The sequence below is a fragment of the Pimephales promelas genome, chromosome 13 (genome assembly GCF_988280905.1).
Source record: "Pimephales promelas chromosome 13, fPimPro1.hap1.1, whole genome shotgun sequence".
In the NCBI taxonomy this organism is placed as follows: Eukaryota; Metazoa; Chordata; class Actinopteri; order Cypriniformes; family Leuciscidae; genus Pimephales; species Pimephales promelas.
Genome location: NC_142781.1, coordinates 17,664,829 through 17,685,811, shown reverse-complemented (window position 1 = coordinate 17,685,811; position 20,983 = coordinate 17,664,829). Strand labels below are relative to the sequence as shown.

Genomic DNA, 20,983 nt, shown 5'->3' with positions numbered 1-20,983 from the left:
TCACAGACTCGGTCCAGTTCTTGAAACTGGAGGGCATCTCTTCTCTGATTTAATGCAGATGTCTGGCAGCCGCTCTCCTTGTCTGCATGTAACGCCGTTTTGTTTGTGGAACTTTCCATGTCTACTTTTTTTTATATGAGCTGTCATTGTTCGACTACTTTTAGCACAGAATCCTCACGCATCCCTGAGGAATGACAAGCAATGTGCATCCCACTCGGTTGCCAGATCCTCACCTGAAATGATCTTAATTCTGCCTGATTGGATGGAAAACAGCCCCCATATCAAAAATATATTGGCATCGTGCCCATTCTAGTAACATGCATAGAGAAAAATAAAGGCCTGCAAACAGAACTTGATTTTCTGTTGACTGATGGTGGAGCCAAGAAAAAAGAAATATGTGCCAAAGAATGTCTGTGCTAAAAACAGAAGAAAAAAAATCCTACTTTATTAGTATTATTATTATAAATACTGGAAACAGTCCCGGATATAATTCTAAACAAATACTGTTGTAGTAGGAGTAATAATGATATTATAATGACAGTTTATATCAATAATAATGTTTATTTGACAAGATTTGAGATCTTTACAGTGACAACTATATGCAATAACCGAACAAAGCAATTAGAAACGTGGTGATGTAGTGCATATGTATTTGTTTAGATATTCCCATCACATAATGCCGTTCTTGTCTTAACATGCTGTCTAATGTCAACTACTGAAAGGGTAAGCCAAAGAGTAGAATGAGCTGTTGTGATGGCATGCACTATGCTATAGATCTAACTGTCGTCTCTTCTTCTTTTCACACTCCTGTTTTTTAATGTTTCTAAAAGCTCAGTGCCCATTTCAGTTCAATCCCTGGCTTCCATTTCTCCCTCTTTCCCAACTCTAGAGAAAACGTCTTTTTCTAACAGCTGCAGTATTTATTCTCTCCCTCCCTCTTTTCCTCCACTCTCGCACAAAGTAATAAACATGTTATTGTGCCCTCTACGGCTTTAGCCAGATGGATTCTCCCCCATCTCACTTTGTTTGTTGTCATTGTTATTACTCTCCAAATGTCCTTGAGTCTGAAGGCACTCAAACATTTCATCTGGTCTCTCATTCCCTCCATCCAAACCTCTCCGACCTCCCACGGTGCCCCAGACGTGAGAAAACTGCAAGAATTTGAGCTGCCCTACGTGTCCATCACCAGCCTGCATAGTCCCGACTACCGTATTGTCCTCCGTAAAAGGTACAAAACTCATTTTGGAAGAGATTTTTGAGCATTATGTCCAATAGCAGGGTATGTATAACAAGAGTGTATATTTATGTAGCTCAGGGACGAAGTGATTTGATGTTCTTAAAATATTTCTAAAACAAAAACAGCCTGTTTAAAGGGATAGTTCACCCCAAAATTATTTACTCACCCTAAACCTGTATGACTTTGTAACTGTTATTTTGAAGAATATATTAGTTTTACGCTTCAAAAAGGATGCAAAAGCACCATAAACAAGTAATTTCAAGTCTACAGAAGCCATATGATAGCTTTGAAGAACAGATCAAGAACGAAATATTCTGATTCATGAACCATCCATTTTGGACCAGTTTTATGAACTGAAACATCTGATTTATTGTCATTTATTGCCATTTTTGCGCTTGACCGCTACAGTGCTTATTTAGTTTTATTAAATGGATAATAATAATAATGTCCAATATATATATACATGTATACAAATCCCCTTTTATGTTTTTCAGAATAAAGTCATACAGGTTTGGTGTAACATGAGGTTGAGTAAATAATGTCAGAACTTCCTGAAGTATAACGTCAAGTCATCTCAAAAGGCTATTTAGCACATGGATATTTGCTTTAGGAAGAGGTACCCCACAAGGGGTAGATTCATCTTCACCCTGTTTTAAATCCTAGAGAGGCACTTTTTTCCTTCCTGTTGTAGAGTTGGGTATTATAGTTACTACAGCCAACTGCTCGTGCGGTTCTGTGCAGCAGTCGGGTTTGTATTTCCCACTTTAGACTTTTTGGATTTGAGGACAGCTTGATTTAGACATCTCTTTTGTAACTCAAATGTCTTTTATAACTCTGAACTACTGCGCTTGGCACAATCTCTGAAGTAGTTTAGCAATTCAAACTTCATTATTTATTCACAAGAAAGTGCCATCCTGCGCACAGCTTATACATTTTGATGTTGCTAGTGGTTTATGAACAGCAGTACATTCATCAAATGCCCTTTGGAGCGTACGGTTTATGTAATGCCATAATTCGAGAGAATCAATGGAGATTATTTATGTAAAACCATAAGCATGGGCATAGAAAACACCATGGGTTTCACCATGTGTAGTGGAAGCAGGTGTTGAAGGTGTTATGTGGACATAAATTTCCCATTTTAGCATATTAGCACAGCTCACCATGGATTATTTTGCTAAAGCGGTTCCACTTTCACCTCTTATATACTGTATATATCCTTACCTCTGAACGTCACACCTCTTCATCATATACGGTTGAAAAAGGTGCATTTCTTTTTAGTCCCCTCAAGAGAAGCACAGGCCTCTTGACCTACTTTGCAGGAGCTTACAGACAGCCTTCAGCCAGATCCCACCTGTTCACTACATCAGGAATGGGATATAGATCTGGCTGATCTGATGGCTGCTAACAGTGACTGGAAATGCTTATAAAACAGTACAGATATATTTCAAATAGAAAACTGAATTCAGACATACTGCTTATTTCACATACTGCTTTTCACCTACTATATAGTACGAAGATGTGTATTTAGACACTGGATTGGTGTTTGTCTGAGGCAAATTCTTTGCTCGGCGCAAATAAGTCTGCACAGATTTTTAAGTAATGCATAAAATTTAGAGTAAATACATTTTATTACTGACTGAAACGTATCCAAAAATACCGCAAGCCCAAATTCAATAGGAAATGAATACGGGTCGATTTGACCCCCTTTATGGATTCTTGACCAAGAATCTGATCTGTCACATTCACGACTAAGAAATATGAAAATTACATTGATGAGGGTCAGAAACGTGCTTTTTCTTTAAGAATTCATGGAATATATATATAAATGTTTTCAATGAAGAAATACTGTACGACATCCGGAAACTTTTGGCAGGTGCTCGATCAAATAAAGCATCAAACTCAAAATAAACAAAAATCGGCATACTGCAACTTCTGCTCCCAAGAATTTATTAAAAAGACTAAGTTTCGATTCAAAGCCTGACGATGCCTGTGGAATACCATTTAGGTCAAAACGTTGGGAGCAGAAGTAGCAGTGTGCCAAAATATATATATATGTAATGTATGTTCTCATTGATAAAATATTAAAAACATCACAGCATGTCCCTTTATGCATTCTAGGGTTAAAAAATGCCCAGTCAATCGCTAAAAGCTTTCAAATGAGATTTAATGGATATCCAGTCTTGGCTGCTATTAGGGATGGGACGATAACCGGTTTCACGATAAACCATGATAAAATGCACTGACGGTTAGTATTATCGTTCAAAATTTAATTATCATTAAAACCGTGTTTGATTATCGCGATTTTAATGACTCACTGAATCCTGTCGGCCAGTCTGACGCAGGCGCGCAGCACGCAATATTTTTTTTAATTACTATTCGAGAAGGAATGGTGGAAGGCAGGGACCGTGCTCAGGAGATTTTTCAGCCTTTTAAGAGGACCAAATCTGAGGTGTGGTCATATTTTGGGTTTTACAAAAGTCCTGAGGGAAACTTGATCGATGGTCACCCTGTCTGCCGAACAAAAAGTCACTGCAATAGAAACACTTCAAATCTGCCGAGTCGTCTTGTGTGATCATCACCTGAACGCAAGGCAAGTTAACTTTGACCTTAATACCAAAACTACGTCTGGGAAACAATTGGGCACGAAATGTTGTTTTGAGTTGAAACATTTTATGTCACTCACTTGAAATAGACGTGAAGCTTCAGCGAAGAAAAGTTCGTAGCGAGTGGATTTGAGCCAAAGACGAACGAACAACTTCAAACAAGACTATTATTAAGAGTGATATTTTAAGGGATAGTAAAGTATAGATACATCACGTATTAAACCGATTTTATTTTTACCACATAATTACGGGAACATATTGAATTGATAATGAGATTAGCTAATGTTTTAAATCTTACCTGTTTATGAATTCATTTTGTCAAACAATCGTCCAGACGAGATATATCACACCAATATTATCAAACTCTGTAAACAATAAATCAACTCTGATTTCATTTTTGCAATACAATCAAAAACCGGAGACGCAAGACGTCAAGTTGCATTTGAATGAAACAAGAGCGCGCGTCCGTTGTGATATGAAAGTGCGCTGTGTAATAATGCGTTGCTATTGACGACGGGCATTATAAAGAAGCAAATGCCATAGAATAGAATCTTGCTTAAAAAACTGCATAGAGAGGCTTGTTTTATTTGTTGTTTGTTGATTTTCAATTATAAAACTTGTTGAAATGTTTTCAGTGTGAGCATTAGTTCTTTTTGAGCACTTTCATAAATTTTTAACAAAACCGTGATAATATTGATAATCACGATTATTTTGGACACTATAATCGTGATATGAAATTTTCATACCGTCCCATCCCTAGCTGCTATGGGAACAATATCTATTGTTATGCAAGATTGAGTATTTCTGTGCTCTTACAAACTCTGCTAAAAACGTATTTCTACCCACAGCGTGATGAAAATAGTTTTTTGACATATGGACGTTCAGGATGGCCATTGAGCTGAAGACTGCTTGTTTGCCAGAATATCATTTACTTCTAGGCAAATGGAGAAATACACTGCAGCAACGTTTTTTTCAATGGCATATAAGATACTATTTCCATATAGATTTAAGCAGATGCTTTGCTACATGACAGAACTCTTCTTTTGTCTGTTTAACATAATGAAATATTTAATTGAATGTTTTGTAGACAATTGGTAAGCTTTGTTTTTGTCAGATCCTCAGGCATGTGTTCATAAAGGGTGTGATTATGCAGTAAAATGCAGTGCACATTATTTTAGTGCTTAATGGTTTTAGATGATGCATCAGACAACGGATGTGATCAAAAGGTAAATTATAGTATATTTTTCAAATAATTTTCAAATCATTATTTTTTCCTGTCCTATTCTCAGCTACTGGGACACAGCGTACGACAGTGATGTCATGGACGACCGTGTGGGACTCAACTTGTTATATGTTCAGGTAACAGTCTCATATTTTAAAACGTACTTGTGTGTTGTCCATCGCACAAAAAGTTGCCAATGTGCATAATGGTTCTGGCAAATAATGTTGCTTATGTTCTAAATTGGTCATTTCTTTTTAGTTGTTTACACTTTGTGGGATTCATCCAAAAAAGGCTTAATTATAGTTGTCTCTGCGAGTGTTGTTGCTTTTGTTATCAAAAATCGAAAAGTTAAACATTTTTACTAACTTGAATAAAGACATACTAACCTAAGAAAAATGTAAAATTATTTCTTATGACTCTAACACTTTCTAAAATAAAATAAAAAAAATAAATGTAATGTTATATTATAAAACTGACAACCTATTTGCATAAAGATAATTTACTGAATAGCAGTTACACTAGACTGTTGTGTTTTACCTATGCATATTGTGTATTAACTTCCAAAGCCATAAAATACTGAAACAGTACAACTTTACAATAGTGCTCAACTAACATTTATTAATTTTAGATAATTAGTTAATAGTTGGACTTTATATACACATTTTTAAAATGATTGTATTAAAAATTAACATGAATTAACAATAAACAACAGTACGATTATGTAACATGTAAGGTTTAGTAACAATGAATTCTGAAAATACTGTTTATTGTTAGTTCATGATACCAAACTAGTTTGAACATATTGAACTCTATTGTAAAGTGCTATCAGTTAAACTAAATTTGAAAAATTGAAAATAATTGCATGAAAACTAAATTTAAACTAGAAATAAAAACTAAACTGACTGCAGATTGTGCTGGGATTGAAACTTATTTTATTAAACTACACAAATATCCTTTAACAACCTACAATTTATTCAAAAATCAAGTGTGAGAAACCTATTTCCCCTTCTTCCTCTCAGACGGTGTCTGACATAGAGCGGGGATGGATCATTGTGAACAAAGAGCAGCACAGACAGCTGAAATCCCTACAGGAAAAAGGCTCAAAGAAGGAGGTACGGCTGAGCTCCACCACACACGTTATTTGATCTCCCTAGTGTCTATGAGCTGGAAAAAAATGGACTGCTTCTATATAAGCTGAAGTCCATTCTGAGACCTGACTGTATAATGGTGAAGCTTTGTTAATCTAATCATTTGTGTTAGTTTACCATCTGTGTGTCTAACTATGTTTTCTCACACAGTTCATCAGATTGGCTCAAACACTGAAGTACTACGGCTATATCAAGTTTGATCCCTGCATCACAGATTTTCCAGAGAAGGGCTGTCATGTTATAGTCGGTGCCGGCAACAATGAACTCAACTTTCATGTCAAACTGCCCAGCGAACAGATGAAAGAGGGAAGCTTCAAAGTCACGCGCATGAGATGCTGGCGGGTCACTTCATCTGTAAGTTTCATAGATAAGCGCTTTTACAATCCAAAGTCTTAAGGTGTAGTTGCATTAGCAAACTTGTCCATTGTCAATTGTGTAGCAATGTATGAAGCACAGCTCAAATATAAGCTACTTTCAAACCAAGCAGCTTTTTTTTGTTGGTCAATGTAACGCATTGGCTTGTCCAAATTGAACACAAGCGAAATATGCATGGGGAACTTTTTCGCCTTCATGCAGATTCCAATTCAAATTATTGGATTAGTAACTGTGAATATAACCGCACATTTATGCCGGATTCACACTACACGATATCAGGCCAATTCTGGCAAAATCCGTTTGACGTAGGGTGTCTTGGTGGTGCATTATTAAATCTCTCGAAAAGGGATAACATGTTCCCTGCATCTGCATTCATATGTACCCAGACAATTAACAACAAAGGATTATGATTAATTGCCTATGTAAACTATATTTTACAGACAGGTTAAAATTAGCTCAATTGTATATCAATACTTAATCAGAATGGATTATAATTAAATATTGATATATCAATTAGGTTTATCTATCAACTCTAAGTATAGTCCCTGTGGAATTGATTTGTGATCTGATCATCTGTTTGTCCAGCAAGCTGATCATGCGGTCTTTATCAATTCTCACACAGAAATCTCAGAGATTCGCAGGAAAGGCTATTTCCTTGAACACAACCTTCCTGTTTTACAAAGATAGCCTTCTATTTACTGTAATTTTATACTTTTAAAGCACATAGCTTTGGATCGTATATTAAAGGGACTTGTATATGAGCAAGAGACAGAATCAATAAATGAGACTACATATACAGTTACAAACAGATTGAAAGAGAGAGACAGAGAGATCCGTGAGGATCACAGAATGGCAAAATTCACCTGGACAGTTTAAACCTTTAAGGGATAAAAAGAAAAAGCATAGCTCTTATAAAGCTCTTAATGCTCTGAAAGCTCGATAAATGAATATATTTGCATATGTATATGGTTCTCTTATGTGACTGAACACGGCTGCGTGGGTGAGTGGCCTCATCTCGTGTGTGTGCCGTCCGAGCATCAAGTGGTTTGCAGATGGTCCGGAGAGCCGAGGAAGAAACTGAGAAAGATGCTTTGGCTACTAATATGTTGTTGTTATCGACTTATCATGTACACAGTCATTTCGATCTTCAAAGTACCAGGTTATAGAGACCAAATATGTCACACATCCGATTCTGGTGACCCATAGTATGCACAGTCTGGGACATTAGGTCATAAGAGTTTGTCTAACACATCTAGAGAAGTCATGATTACACTCAAATGATACTACAACACATGGGTATGCAGGAAGATATCATATTCTTTTCAGAATTAGTCAAGTTACAGATTTCAATGAAGGAATGTCTGTTTATGTGTGTGCGTTTTGGAGAGAGATTTCTGGCCTGGCTCTGAGATAGCGATCTGTTTAAGGCCTGTGTGTGGTGTGCAGTGTGCACAACGTTCGGTTCTTGCAGAAAAGGGGGAAGGCTTTGTTTTAACCAAGTTTTCTATGAACGTGTCAACTGTGGATTTGTCCCAACTGACAGGGTCCAGATGCTCTACAGTGTAAATAGTATGTTGTTGTCGACGTTAGACATTTCAAATGTCCTTCAGAGGCTGAATTTGCACAAAAGCTTGTAATTTAGCAGTTCCACAGTACCAGAGTCCTTTCCTAAAGTATAAGAGTAGTTAGTTAAGGTTCTTGACCTTGTGAAGTCAAATAAGCTCATGTTTTTTTAAGAAAGAACTGCATTTTTTTAGAACTAATTTTACACTGTTTTTGTCTGTTTTAAATTGAACAGGCAAGCAGTATTTAATTTTATTTTAGGCTGGTTTATTGAAATCTTTATAAAAATAAATTTGGTTCAGGAAAATAAAGGCAAAATTTTAACTTTAAAAAAAACCCTTTTTTTTTTTTTTTTTTTTCAAATGATCTGTACTACTTTTTACACTTTAGATGTAGCAACATTCCTTTTGCATCTCCAGACAATTCTTTCTATGACTGTCCCTTCAGGCATGTCTGGTTGGTCTATTTCTGAAAATGGGAAGTTGAAATAACCAAAATGCCACTTACAGAAGGAAAAGAGACTGTGCTCTTTGTCTCTTTGTTCACTGGTCGGCTACCAGACACTCATCCATCTATCCATTCATAATTATTTGGGACTCCTGCCCTGCATTTACACTAAATTATATGTCTTGTAATTACCCATATTAGGAAACAAAATAAAGATGATTTAAATCTTCATTCTAAAATGGATGAATGCACGTTCTGGTGTTTCATTAGCGATTGGAAGTTGTCTATACTCCACTCTTCTTCAGGGCTCTTGGCTTTGCCTTAGAATAGCAGAGTTGCGTTATTAATGAGCTCAGAATGGCTGCCCTCTGACGCTGAGGATGCTGGGACTGCACAGCCATGTCTTTCTAATGGGACTGTGAGGTTTCCTGTGTCTGTGTAGTTGTTTGTTTTGTGTCATCTTAGACAATTCTAATGAGACGCTTTTATGTTTTGTGCTCGTATCCAGTATAAGGACGATGACATTTAGAGCAGAGCTAATGATGACTAATTGAGCTTTGAAGGTAATTGCCATGTAGAGGAGTTTAGAAATGGCCGCTGTAATTGCCTCGACACAAATAACAATGATTATGATGATCGTATTTGTGATGACCCGGCTTGCCTCTACAGCAGGTGCCTGTGGCGAACGGCACCGCAAACCCAAGCAGCTCCAGTAAATGTGATGTGAAACTAGAGCTGGCCTTCGAGTACTTGATGAGTAAAGACCGCCTGCAGTGGGTCACCATCACCAGTCCACAGGTCAGTCGCAGAATTCTACTATGAAAAATTAAATGCTAAAAATAAATATTTATTTGAAACGCTACAGGTGATTACTGAGATTAGACCGCTGGATTGAGGGACTTTTTGTTGTTGTTTTTTTGCTCCAGGCCATCATGATGAGTATCTGTCTGCAGGCTATGGTGGATGAGCTAATGGTGAAGAAATCTGGCGGAAGCATTAAAAAGGTCACTAGATCTATATTTGTCAAATATCTGGGAATATCTTTCAGTAGGTTGATGTGACTGTTTGTTTTAAGTTTGTCATAATGGGACTGGCATGATAAATCCTTTCAGGATAATAGGCTTTATATGTGGTATATTTGAAACGGGATTTTCAATTAAATGAATGAGAATGTCAAAAGTAAGCGCTGCTACAACCGAAAAGCCCTTGAAAGTTGTCTCAGTGCAAAAACAACTATTTTTTGTTGTTTTCAAGAACAACACTTTAATGAAATGCTATGAAACTTTTTTTTTTTTTCTGGAATAATATATTTCGATGAATCATGCAAATTAAGACCAGGAATGTGGTTTATGAAATTAAATGTGGTCATGTTTACTTGAAGAGCATTCTCTCTCTTTTTCTCTAAGTTTGTGATTGTGATGTGTTTCCAGCAGATGCAGAAGAAGCGACTGAATGGCACGTTCCAGCGGTCTGACAGTCAGCAAGCTGTGAAATCTCCTCCGTTACTGGTGGGTATGAGGTTTTTGCTAATGCAGAACATCTCTACTTTCGATATGGAAGATGTACCATTTGTTAATATGTGATTTTGCATAAATGTTTTTCAGGATTCCCCTGATCCTAGCCGTGAACAAGTAGTCAAACTCTCTGTGAGTTGTCTCATTTCCTTATAATCAACTTGCAATGTAAATATCTGTTTCATACCAGTGTTCTTTTGGTAACACGTTACAATAAGGTTTCATTTAATTGACATGAACTAACTATGAGCAATTTGTATGGTATTTATTAATCTTTGCTAATGTTAATAAAGGCATTAATGTTAGTTTAATAAAAATACAGCTGTTCATTGTTCGTTCATGTTACTTCACTGTGCATTATGTAATGTTAACAAATACAACTTTTGTATTGCCAAAGCATTATGACCAGTCACAGAATGAAAGGTGAAGCCACATATATTAAGGTCTGGGTAGATTAGATGGTAAACAAACAGTCAGTTCTCAGAAAAATGTGTTGGACGGAGCAGTAATTGGCAGGAATAAAGATCTGAGTGACTTTGATAAGGGCCAGATTGGTATGGCAAGGCAACTGGGTCAGAGTATCTCTAAAATGGCAAGGCTTGTGGGTTGTTCCCCAGGTAGTTGCTAAGGCACAGTTTCTAATTTTTAGTTCAGTCTCAAGTTCTTTATCTAATATTTGTATTTTATTTTATTTCAGTGTAATTTAAATTAATAAAACAAATAAAAAAAAATCGGTTTAGCTAACAATAACAGTTTTTTACACTTATCTCCTATTCTGTTTTTTTTTTTGTGTGTGTTTTTTCACAGACCAAGCTGTCTTCTGTCTCCCTGAGAGGACTTAGTTCTTCCAATTCAGCCAGTGACATCAGTGGCAATGATTTCCATGGAAACTATGCTTTTGAAGGAATAGGGGACGATGACCTCTGATGGAGTCGTCCTCATAGACTGGATCAGGAGTCTGATTCATTTAGCGGTTTCTCTGCGTTGAGTGTAGTTTAATAGATGCCCAGTTCTGCAATAGTGTAACCCCTTTCTGAGGGTCTCAGAAATGGCCCGTGAAGCCTCTTGTCAGTTTTATGAGCGGCCTCAGATTCAGTGCTCGCTCAATTAAAGTCAAAAAATGGGATAATTTCAGTTTTGAGGCATAATTGGAGATTTCAAAGGTTCCATATGCCCCTCAGGGGAGGTTACAGGATTCAGGAAAGACGTTAATTTAAGGCTGTGATGGAAGTTTCTTCTGCAGATGGCTTCATTGAATCATACTTCCTTTCCAGAGACACAAAACTGTGCTTTTCCTCTCATATGTCATCTTGCAGGCACAAATTCATGTCATCTCATTTTTCTCTTGCTCCTGACTTTAGTTGCCTACTAGAGCAAGATCCATACCAGCAAACTGACATGTGTTGATGTTCCTTTTAAAATCTATTAAGATTATTATTTAATAGAGAAGTGGTCTGCTTCGTATCGTGCTGTGTGTCAATGTTGCTCAACCTATTGTGTGGTAGCAACAATATGACCTGTAGCTTGGTAGATCTCTGCAGATTTTTTTTGTTCTCTTCTGGAGAGGGAATCTTGCAGCTAACTCGACCTGATGCCTACTGCATATTCTAGATGAAATTGTGGCCTGTTTGTTCTCTGCCTTACGCTGATTCAACCGCCTTACAGTTCAACTTCTCAAAATGAAAATAAAATGTAGCGCCGGACACAAGTTTTCTCATTCTGGCCTCAGCTGTGTCCTGAATCTCGCTTTGTTTTGGTGTTTGCACTAGCTAAACCCATGTTTTTTTGTTTTTTGTTTTGCACAGTATTAAGAAAGATAGATGATTTGGGTATTTATTGAGATATTGACTGTGGGAAAACATCCTGGAAAATTCGCTAGAGGTTTGTAGGTCTGTCAATAGATTTTTTTTTTTTTTTGCGCTTTTTGTCCGTGTTCTGTTATTCAAACCAATATATTAAAAAAGGTTTGTCATAAATGCCAAAATTATAGTTCACTAAAGCATTTTGCACAGAAAAGTAAAATTATGGTAATATCACTTTTATAAATGTACATGCAATTAAAAAAAGAAGTATTCAGAATATTTACTAATACCTGTATTATCTTTAGTATATTACAAAAAAAGAACAGTTGATCAAATATAATCTAAGCTGTGTAAAAAAAAATAAACTAACAGTTATCAGTGTTTACAAAATTGTAGAAAATTGTCAAAAAAGGAGTGTTTACAAATTTCACATTTAAATTTCAGTGATTGTCTTTGTACACTTTATTTTGAAGAATATATCATTCCAATTTTTCATTTATATATACATAAAATCCATTTTGTATTTTACAAATGGCAATCATCTCAGAGATCTGATCACATTGTGCTTGGGAAATGGCTGTATTTCACATTTATGCTGGGGTTTTGACTGTCTGCATTGATTGTCATACTAAATGAAATCCTCATATCTCATCCCAGATGATTCCCCTTTGTGCAGAATGTTTAATGCGAAGATTGTTTAAATGTTCTGATACTTTGTGCTGTATGGCTGACTATTTTTTAACTGATGACTGTCATTTGTGATTGCCATGTTAATATGTTCGCCAGCATCATCTAGGATGAAAAGAGTAAACCGTCTGTACTCTTAAATCTTGTACATCTCTCATAAAGCTTATGAGCATGATTTATTTTTTAAATCGTCAGTTCATTTTAGAATGGAATTTAGAGCCTTCTGAGTTTCAATAAACTTAGGTGCCAAACAAATCTACTCTGTGTATGCGAGTCGTTTTCCGAGGTTATCATGTGGCCTATGTGGCTTGCCTGTAGTAAACACATTGACTCCTATGATTAGCTAGTGTAAAATCCCACCGCATAACTCATTAGCATGAACTTTAGCTTTTTGACCTATGATTTGAATGTCAAATTTCCTCATAACCTTTGGGCTCAAAACAAGCTCTGGCACTTCAAACTCATTCGCTGCCCGGGGCTCTGTCATCATTAGCGTGTTTACCGGTGCTGTTCGCAGCAGAGCGTGGGGAAGATTACAGCTCTCATTATGAAAGTGTGAGGATTACATACACACTGCCTGTCTAGGCATCTTAATCACATCCTGCTGGCTACTAGTAACTTCACTTCAGTTCTGTGACTGAATATTAAAGTGAATGAAGACAAAGAAGTTAAGCAAGTTTCAACACAAATGTTTTATTCGAGGATATTTAAGGCATTAATGAAACCACTGCATAATAACAATAAACACTCAAGCACCACACACCTACAATATTTCAATGTTCAGTCATTTCTTGGCAACCTTAAGGTTTAACTGCATAATAGGGTTTACGTTAACTGTCGTCCTTCGGTATAGCTAAAAATGCCATGGGTGGCAAATACATGCCAAACATTCCTTAGAGATAGAAAATAAAATCACATACAAAAATAAAAGCTCTATGTTTAGCATGACACTAAAATCCACTACGCAACATTTTGCTTCAAGTAAACTCAGACCAATGGCATTTCTCACAGACAATAAAATACACACAACAAAAGGCAACACAATCCCCCAGAATTATTGAGAGCAAAAACAAGATGATTAAAGATCACTATGCTATAAAGAACAATATGCTCATCTGTGAAGATGGAAAAATGATCAATTACATAAAACCTCGAGACAGTCAACCAAGGTTAACTTAAGTGCATGCAACGTTGTGCCAGGCTTAAAGAAGAACTTCCTATGGCAGTGGTGCAGTAGTGTTTGGCACTAATAAATGAACCACAATCAGGCTCAGAACGCTCTTAGAGAGCTTTGAGTAACAAACGTTTTGCCTCGTTCAAAGGCATTAATCAGGAATGTCCAATCCTGCTTCTGGAGGACCACCTTCCTGCAGAGTTTGGGTGTCAACCGGCTCCAAACCAGTCAGGAAGTTTCGAATGATCCTAAAGACCTTGATTAGCTGGTTCAGGTGTGTTTATATAGAGTCAGCAGGAAGGTTGGTCTTCCAGGAGCAGGATTGGACAGTCCCCACATTAGGACATTCAGGTAACTGTCTTTGAATTTGACTTCATGTAGCAGCTTATGATCAATTCCCCAAATAATTCTGGGCACAAAAGAAAAGGAGGACAACGATCAACGCTTATGCCATTACAGTAAAATCTCATGTGGACGACTGTCTTGCCATTTTAATCTACACCTCTTCCTCGTCCTCCACCTCTTCCTCATTCCCAGGCATCTGCGCTTTAACCCAGCCATTTGTAGTCAGGCTGTGCTTCTTCTGATGTCGTTTGTAATTGTCCCAGTGACCAGTGGTGTACCCACACTCTTGGCACTTATGGGGCTTCTCGCCTGTGTGGCGCAGCATGTGCCGCTTCAGGTTCATACTCTGATTGCAGCTGTAGTTGCAGATTGCACACTGAAAGGGTTTGGCGCCGGAATGCACCCGTTGGTGCCTCTTGAGGTTCGCCAGGTTGCCGCAGGCATAGTCACACAGGTGGCACTTGTAGGGCTTCTCGCCGGTGTGCACTCGATGGTGCCGCTTGAGGTTGTCGAAGTGGGCGGAGGCGTAATCGCACTGCGGGCACTTGTATGGCTTCTCTCCGCTGTGGGTCTTCATGTGGCGGGCCAGGTGGTTTGGGTAGTGGGTGAGGAAGGGGCAGGCAGCACAGGTGTAGACCTTGTCCCCTCGCTCAGCGGGGCACCCAGTTGTGTCCTTAGTCAGCATCTCCAGAGTGCACTTGGCGCAGATCTGGGCCGAGGACCCGTCCTCATCATCCAAGGCCATGCCACACAGACGACAAGTGAAGGGGAAGAACGTGGGGGGTAGGGAAGCAGGCTCAGAAGGAGCCTGTCCTGACCTTGTCGACGACGGCTGTGCAAGCCTGAGGCCATCAAAGGTCTGCAAGTAGTTCCCATCCCTTCCCACGTGGGGACGCGAGACAGACTGCACAGCACCTACAACTGAAGGATGTTGTATTACAACTCGTTGTAAAACTCTGTTTAATGTTCTTTCAAGGGGACACACACACAGCAGGACCTCACTTACCTTCAGTGGGGGCAGGAGCCGCTTCCTTTTCCTTCTGACCCACAGTAGAGTGATTTAAACAGTTGCCACTGACCGGCTGAGTGGCACTCTGACCCGGGCTTACAGCTAAATGCATGCGCTGGTGCCTCTTCAGATTCCCTAAGGAACTGCATGCAAACGTGCAGTGGTTGCATTTGTAGGGCTTTTCTCCGGTGTGTATGCGCAAATGCCTTTGCAAGTTCACTAGCTGTGCCGATGCATAGGAGCACAGCGGACACCCGTATGGTTTTTCGCCATTGTGTGTCTTCATGTGCCTCTTAACGTGGTTAGTGTAGCGTGAAGTGAAACCACAGAGCGTGCATGAGTGGAGCTTCAGGGAGCCATCCTCGCCACCAGCGCCCTCATTCCCTCCCCCTCTAGACTCCGCTTGTAAGCCTAAGCCCAAACAGAGCTTCCTGTCCACAACACCATCCGCATTCCCTTTGCAGCAGCGCATGCAGTAGGGCCCCACCAAGTCCATGCCGGGTCCCAGGGGGTCTTCCAGGAGCTGACCACAGCCCCTGCAAGAGAGGTAAGAGGGAAAGGCAGACTCAGAAACCCTCTCTTCACGCTCGCTTTCGGTTGCGCGGAGGTCGTCAGCGTCACTCTCCATACTGAGGCGGCTGAAGGGGGAGCTCTCCTCGTCTCCCAGGGGGAAGCCGGGCAGACTGATGTCAGCTGTACAGGACCACAGCAGGACACTGCATTACATTATGCAGCTGTATAGATATGTGTTCTGCAATCTGAGACAGTGTGCAAGCATTCAAATACAACAGAAATGTTCAAAGAAAAATACACTATTTCAGTATCTGTAGCAAGTAATGTTATATCAGCATCTTAGTAGTATTACGAGTAAACATACAAAATGGTTTAGGAAAACCTCTCATGACAAATGAGAATCTATATTTGTATCAAAAGTACAGAGATTACAAGGAGAGTGCAAGATATCAACAGTTGAAATTGATATTTTGAAAAATATTTCATTTATACTTACCCACTAAGCCAGTGGACAAATGTTACGTAAATTCTGATAGAAACAAATAAAAAGTGGTACTCCAACAAAACCCAAGGCTACAGTGTTTCTGCTCAGTCTTTCCGTGAAACGAAGTGTTGTCCTCATGCACATGCAATGTGTAGAAATGTGTGAGTCTGAAGTCTGAACGGGCCTTTATATCGCCCGTTTCAGAAACCCCAGGTGGATGATTACCCAGCCTAATGATAATGATGATGACTATAATGGTCCTGCTGATGATGATGATGATGATGAGAGGAGATGATGATGATGATGATGATGACAACTATGATAAAGACCCTGAGAGGAGATGATGATGATGATGATGATGATGATGGACTAAATGCCTTATTATAATGTGTCCTTGATGGTGATGACTGTCTTGACGACCGTTATATAATGGTGTATTTTTTTCCTGATTTGCCATTTTGAAATGGTATGTTCTGTCTGAATGCCAAAACCAGTAAAATTTTCCAGGGAGGTAGGCTCTCATCTCTCATCTGTACATGAAAGATCACACTGCTTGCTGACAGACAAAATGCAGCACGTTTGCATAATAGCGTTAACATTACTTGTCAGTCTTTGCAGTTAATATCTGTCTTGAGAACATATGTCTCTTCATGAATACCAGCAATAGATCATCTAAAGCATATGTTTTAAATCCTCAAGATTTGTCAGTAGCCATCATATAACAGTCATAGCCAAGTAATACATTTTATAGCGACTGCTTTCACAATTTTAAAGAATGGTTTTCAAAATTTAAAAAAAAAAAAAACTTACGGTCACTAGAAAATTTTATGCTAAATTCTAACAGTTCTATAATTTTACAATTGACTTTATGCACAGATGCGCTACTTCCTGAACTTAAGCCAGCTCCTTGTTTCCTGTCTGTCATTATTGGCCAAATTGATTAATCCAGGTGTGCCTGACCTCAGTAGTCATGGCAACAATAATCAGACACACCTGAATTAATCAAGTTCGGCCAATAAAGGCAGACAGGAAACAAGGAGCTGGCTGGCTTAAGTTCAGGAAGTTTCAGAAATCTTAATTAAATTTGGTCTTTGTAATAAAAACGTATTGCACAAAACTGGTTGTAACAAGGGAACAATTCTCCCTCAAACAGTGGCACAGATTAGAATTTGGATGACAAGAACACAGCCCTACCAAAAAAAAAAACTCAAGTAACTCACCTGAGAACTTTTCAAGGCCTATGATCTTGTTGTCATTGTCAGGATCTGAGAACTCGAGTTCTTGTCCCAGGAGGAAGTCGCTCTCAAAGGTAAGGCTTGCTGGACGTACAGTGCCTAAACCATCATCAGAATCCACTGAAAGCAAAGGCTCATGGTTAAATACAGCAGCAATGGCGTTCATTGGAAGAAGAACATGCAACTTGACCTATGTATATTTTTTTAGCCATTTCTGTCCTTACCTTTGTGGTAATGCCTGTTGATGTAAATGTGTGTATATATTATTAATCTATTTACTTACCTATTATTTTGTGGTTTAGTTTTTTATTATTATATAATTTATTATTTTTTTTAATTAAAAAAAATCAAAGGATGTAAAACTATCTACTGAAAAAGCCCTGTGAATCTCACTCAGCAGCTTTAAACTTTATATGAGGAATACTGAATCTTACATGTATTATACAAATAAGATTTACAGTAAACTTCTTTGTGGGATCATGTACATTTGTAACAATTAATCAACAAGAAATGATTTAATCATCCCTTTTACCCATGTGGAATTTTTGAAATATATACACACTACTGGTCAAAAGTTTTAGATCAGTAAGATTTTTTATGTTTTTAAATGAAGTCTCTTCTGCTCACCAAGGCTGCTTTATTTTATGAAAAAAAAAAATGCCAAACAGTAATATTGTGGAATATTATGACAATTTAAATTGACTGTTTTCTATTTGAATATATTTTAAAATGTAATTTGAAAGCTGAATTTTCAACATCATTACTGTTGCTGATTACACATCAGTTTTCAGTGTCAGATAATCCTTCAGAAATTATTATAATATGCTGATTTTGTGCTCAAAAAACAAATTATTTTTTTCAATGTTAAACAGTCGTGTGCCATTTTCCCCCCAAGATTCTATGATGAATAGAAAGTTCAAAAAGAATAGCATTTATTTAAAATATAATCTTTTCTAACATTATAAATGACTTTACTGTAACTTTTGATCAATTTAACTCATCCTTGATGAATAAAAGTATTTTCAAATTTCTTTTCCCAAAAAATAGAAAATAAGTTCTTAATGACCCCAAACTTTTGAATGCTATTGATTAATGTTACAAAAGAGTTCAATTTCAGATCAATTTTGTTCTTTTGAACTTTCTATTCATCAAAGAATCCTGAAATAAAAATGTAAAAAACTGTTGTCAACATGGATAATAATCATAAATGTTTCTTGAGCATCATATTATAATAATTTCTGTAGGATCATGTGACACTGAAGACTGTAATGATGCTGTAAATTCAGCTTTGATCACAGGAATAAATTACACTTCACTATATATTCAGATAGAAAACCACTGTTTTAAATTGTAATATTTTTTCATAATATTACTGTTTTTTTTTTTTCTGTTTTTTTTATCAAATAATTGCAGCCTTGGTGAGCAGAAGAGACTTCTTTTAAAAACATCTTATCAATTTAAAACTATATGTATTTATTTCATTTCAACCAAGTCACAATGTATGCATTTGTGTTTAAAAGCATTCTGGGGTTAAAATGTAATTCATTTTAAAAAATTTCTGAAGAAAATTATTGGCTCCAATTAAATTATTTTCATTCTTTTTGCATAATTTGACAAAACTACAGTTTGACTGGAAATACTAAATCAATTTGTGACATCTTGATTTTTCTTTTTCTTAGTTAATTTTTACACGTAGAAAAATTGCTGATCATTGTGAAAATCAAACCACAACAGCTAACTTTTTTTTTAAAAATCCAGCTAATGGATTTTCATATATTAAGAAAAGTGTAAGAAACAGCCAGCATTTGTGCTGAAAAGTAATAGTAAAAGTAATAATACATGTAATACATGAAAAGTAATAGTAAAGATAAATAAAGAAGGCAATGTAAAATGTTTCCAATACAGTTTTAATGTGACCTTCAAATAACAAAAAGGAAAAATAAGCAGCCCATTATGCAGTACTGACTTCTTACTGGCCCTGGCTTTACTGTGGATTTACTGCCATCTACTGGGCGAGATTAAATATAATGAACACTTTTAGAGAAAAAAAGATCAAACAATGAACAGCCAATACTTTAGCAGGAGTTAATGTTTAAAGCAATTCAAATATTATCAAATTATTCACCATGACAGTCACCATCTAAATTTAAAATTACTTCCTATTAAATTAAATACACTGTACAGCCTATAGATCTAAACTCAGCTTATGTTCATAATATGACACAAACAACACAAAAAACACCTAGTTGTGTTAATAGCCACATAATACATTTCAAGACACCAGATTTACAGCATATATAATCATAAGGAGATTCTTGTCTGACACCTGAAAGCACAATTCAAAATCAAGATGATCAAAACAGACGGCAGTGCAATTATTATGTTTCTGTGAGATGTCAATAAAAGCAATTACTATTGAATTATGTTATTATAATTCTATATAGTTTATAATTATATTACAAACCTATTATAATACTATAATCACACAGTCTAGATGTCCCTGCTATTACTGTAAAAAAGAGTCTGCTTATTGATAGCTAACATTAACATTTAGGAGACTTTAGACAGATATGTCCAAGTTTAAATGGCTCAAGAGCATATGACAGTTTTAATTATAAGGGACCAGTTTAATATTCTTTCTGTGAATTAGTAAACACTTACGAAAACAAAACGCATGTGAAAGGAATGAAGCAAACCATTTAGCTGACAATACTAGATGAAAAAGCAGCTTACACTTGACAGGTTGTGGATTCTGCTGTTTTCTTCTTGGCATCTTCCAGTCAGCCTTTTAATTTGCAACCTCCTCTGGATTCCCCCGAAAAGAATCAACTCATTCTCCAAAAGTAGCCTTCGAAAGGATTGAAATAACAGACGTTACAGTACTGACATGCACGTCAACACAACCTCTATAACAGATACATGGGCTAACGTGCTAATCTTACAGTGTCATTTAACATAAATAAGGCTGGCGTTATTTATAGCACATACAGGATATTTTAAACTCGTAGAGCGACAGAATGCATGAATTGCATGATTCTTTCCGCCCAGCCTGTGCGTTTATTCTGTCGACATGTAACGTTAGTACAAAAATCTATAGCAGCTACACTCAACTCCAGCTATATTGTCAAGCTCAGCAGCTGTCATAAATATACCTGCTCTTTCTGCCTGACACGTCAAACAACAATTCCCGTCGAGGCAAAACAGCGGCGTCTGACGGTGCACTACTGCTCACAAGCCGCCATTCCATAACACAGCGACCACAAAGAAAGGCAATTAATGCTCTTTTTTCATAACTTAATTGATTTCCAAATTGCCATTGTATACATTTTTCTTCCGCTACCGTTGCGTATTTCCGCTTCCCCAGTGACGCGTTTCCGGGTACGTTGCTCCCTCTCTATTTTTACTTTTCTCTTTTTATGGAATGTTTATATATATATATATATATATATATATATATATATATATATATATATATATATATATACATATAAACTATAATAAAGGAAAGCCTAATGTTAGATTTAGTTTTTGTATTATTCATTTTATCGCATTTGATTCATATGGGCATAATAGCAGCAGCAGCAACATTATTATATTATATTATATTATATTATATTATATTATA

The 20,983-nt window shown here is 37.1% G+C and overlaps 2 protein-coding genes across 6 annotated transcripts in view; one reads left to right on the top strand and one right to left on the bottom strand.

Annotated features, from left to right (window-relative positions):
- The window catches only part of snx17 (sorting nexin 17), a 28,729-nt gene extending 15,872 nt beyond the window's left edge, over positions 1-12,857 (top strand). Inside the window, exons 7-15 of one of the 2 annotated variants that reach the window (XM_039660207.2) lie at positions 1,141-1,228; positions 5,130-5,199; positions 6,082-6,174; positions 6,361-6,564; positions 9,265-9,393; positions 9,522-9,599; positions 10,029-10,103; positions 10,200-10,241; positions 10,917-12,857. In XM_039660207.2, coding sequence (XP_039516141.2) covers positions 1,141-1,228; positions 5,130-5,199; positions 6,082-6,174; positions 6,361-6,564; positions 9,265-9,393; positions 9,522-9,599; positions 10,029-10,103; positions 10,200-10,241; positions 10,917-11,036 — 899 coding nt within the window. In that variant the 3' untranslated portion in view covers positions 11,037-12,857. Of the gene's footprint in view, positions 1-1,140; positions 1,229-5,129; positions 5,200-6,081; positions 6,175-6,360; positions 6,565-9,264; positions 9,394-9,521; positions 9,600-10,025; positions 10,104-10,199; positions 10,242-10,916 lie in introns of both variants that reach the window. The other variant, XM_039660206.2, reaches the window with a different exon arrangement.
- A 414-nt stretch (positions 12,858-13,271) lies between these two features.
- Positions 13,272-20,716, bottom strand: znf513a (zinc finger protein 513a). Of its 4 annotated transcripts, XM_039660200.2 has the most exons (5): positions 20,511-20,716; positions 20,092-20,206; positions 17,344-17,478; positions 15,124-15,819; positions 13,272-15,038 (listed from the first exon to the last, which is right to left on the bottom strand). In XM_039660200.2, exons 2-5 carry the CDS (start codon positions 20,129-20,131, stop codon positions 14,269-14,271), a joined length of 1,641 nt encoding a protein of 546 aa, XP_039516134.2. In that variant the 5' UTR covers positions 20,132-20,206; positions 20,511-20,716; the 3' UTR covers positions 13,272-14,268. The 4 variants fall into 4 exon arrangements, with proteins under 4 accessions (XP_039516134.2, XP_039516139.2, XP_039516138.2 ...); XM_039660205.2 differs by lacking the exons at positions 17,344-17,478; positions 20,092-20,206; positions 20,511-20,716 and adding an exon at positions 16,136-17,337 and having other exon boundaries at positions 15,124-15,884; XM_039660204.2 differs by lacking the exons at positions 17,344-17,478; positions 20,092-20,206; positions 20,511-20,716 and adding an exon at positions 16,136-17,337.
- Positions 20,717-20,983: the final 267 nt, after the last annotated feature.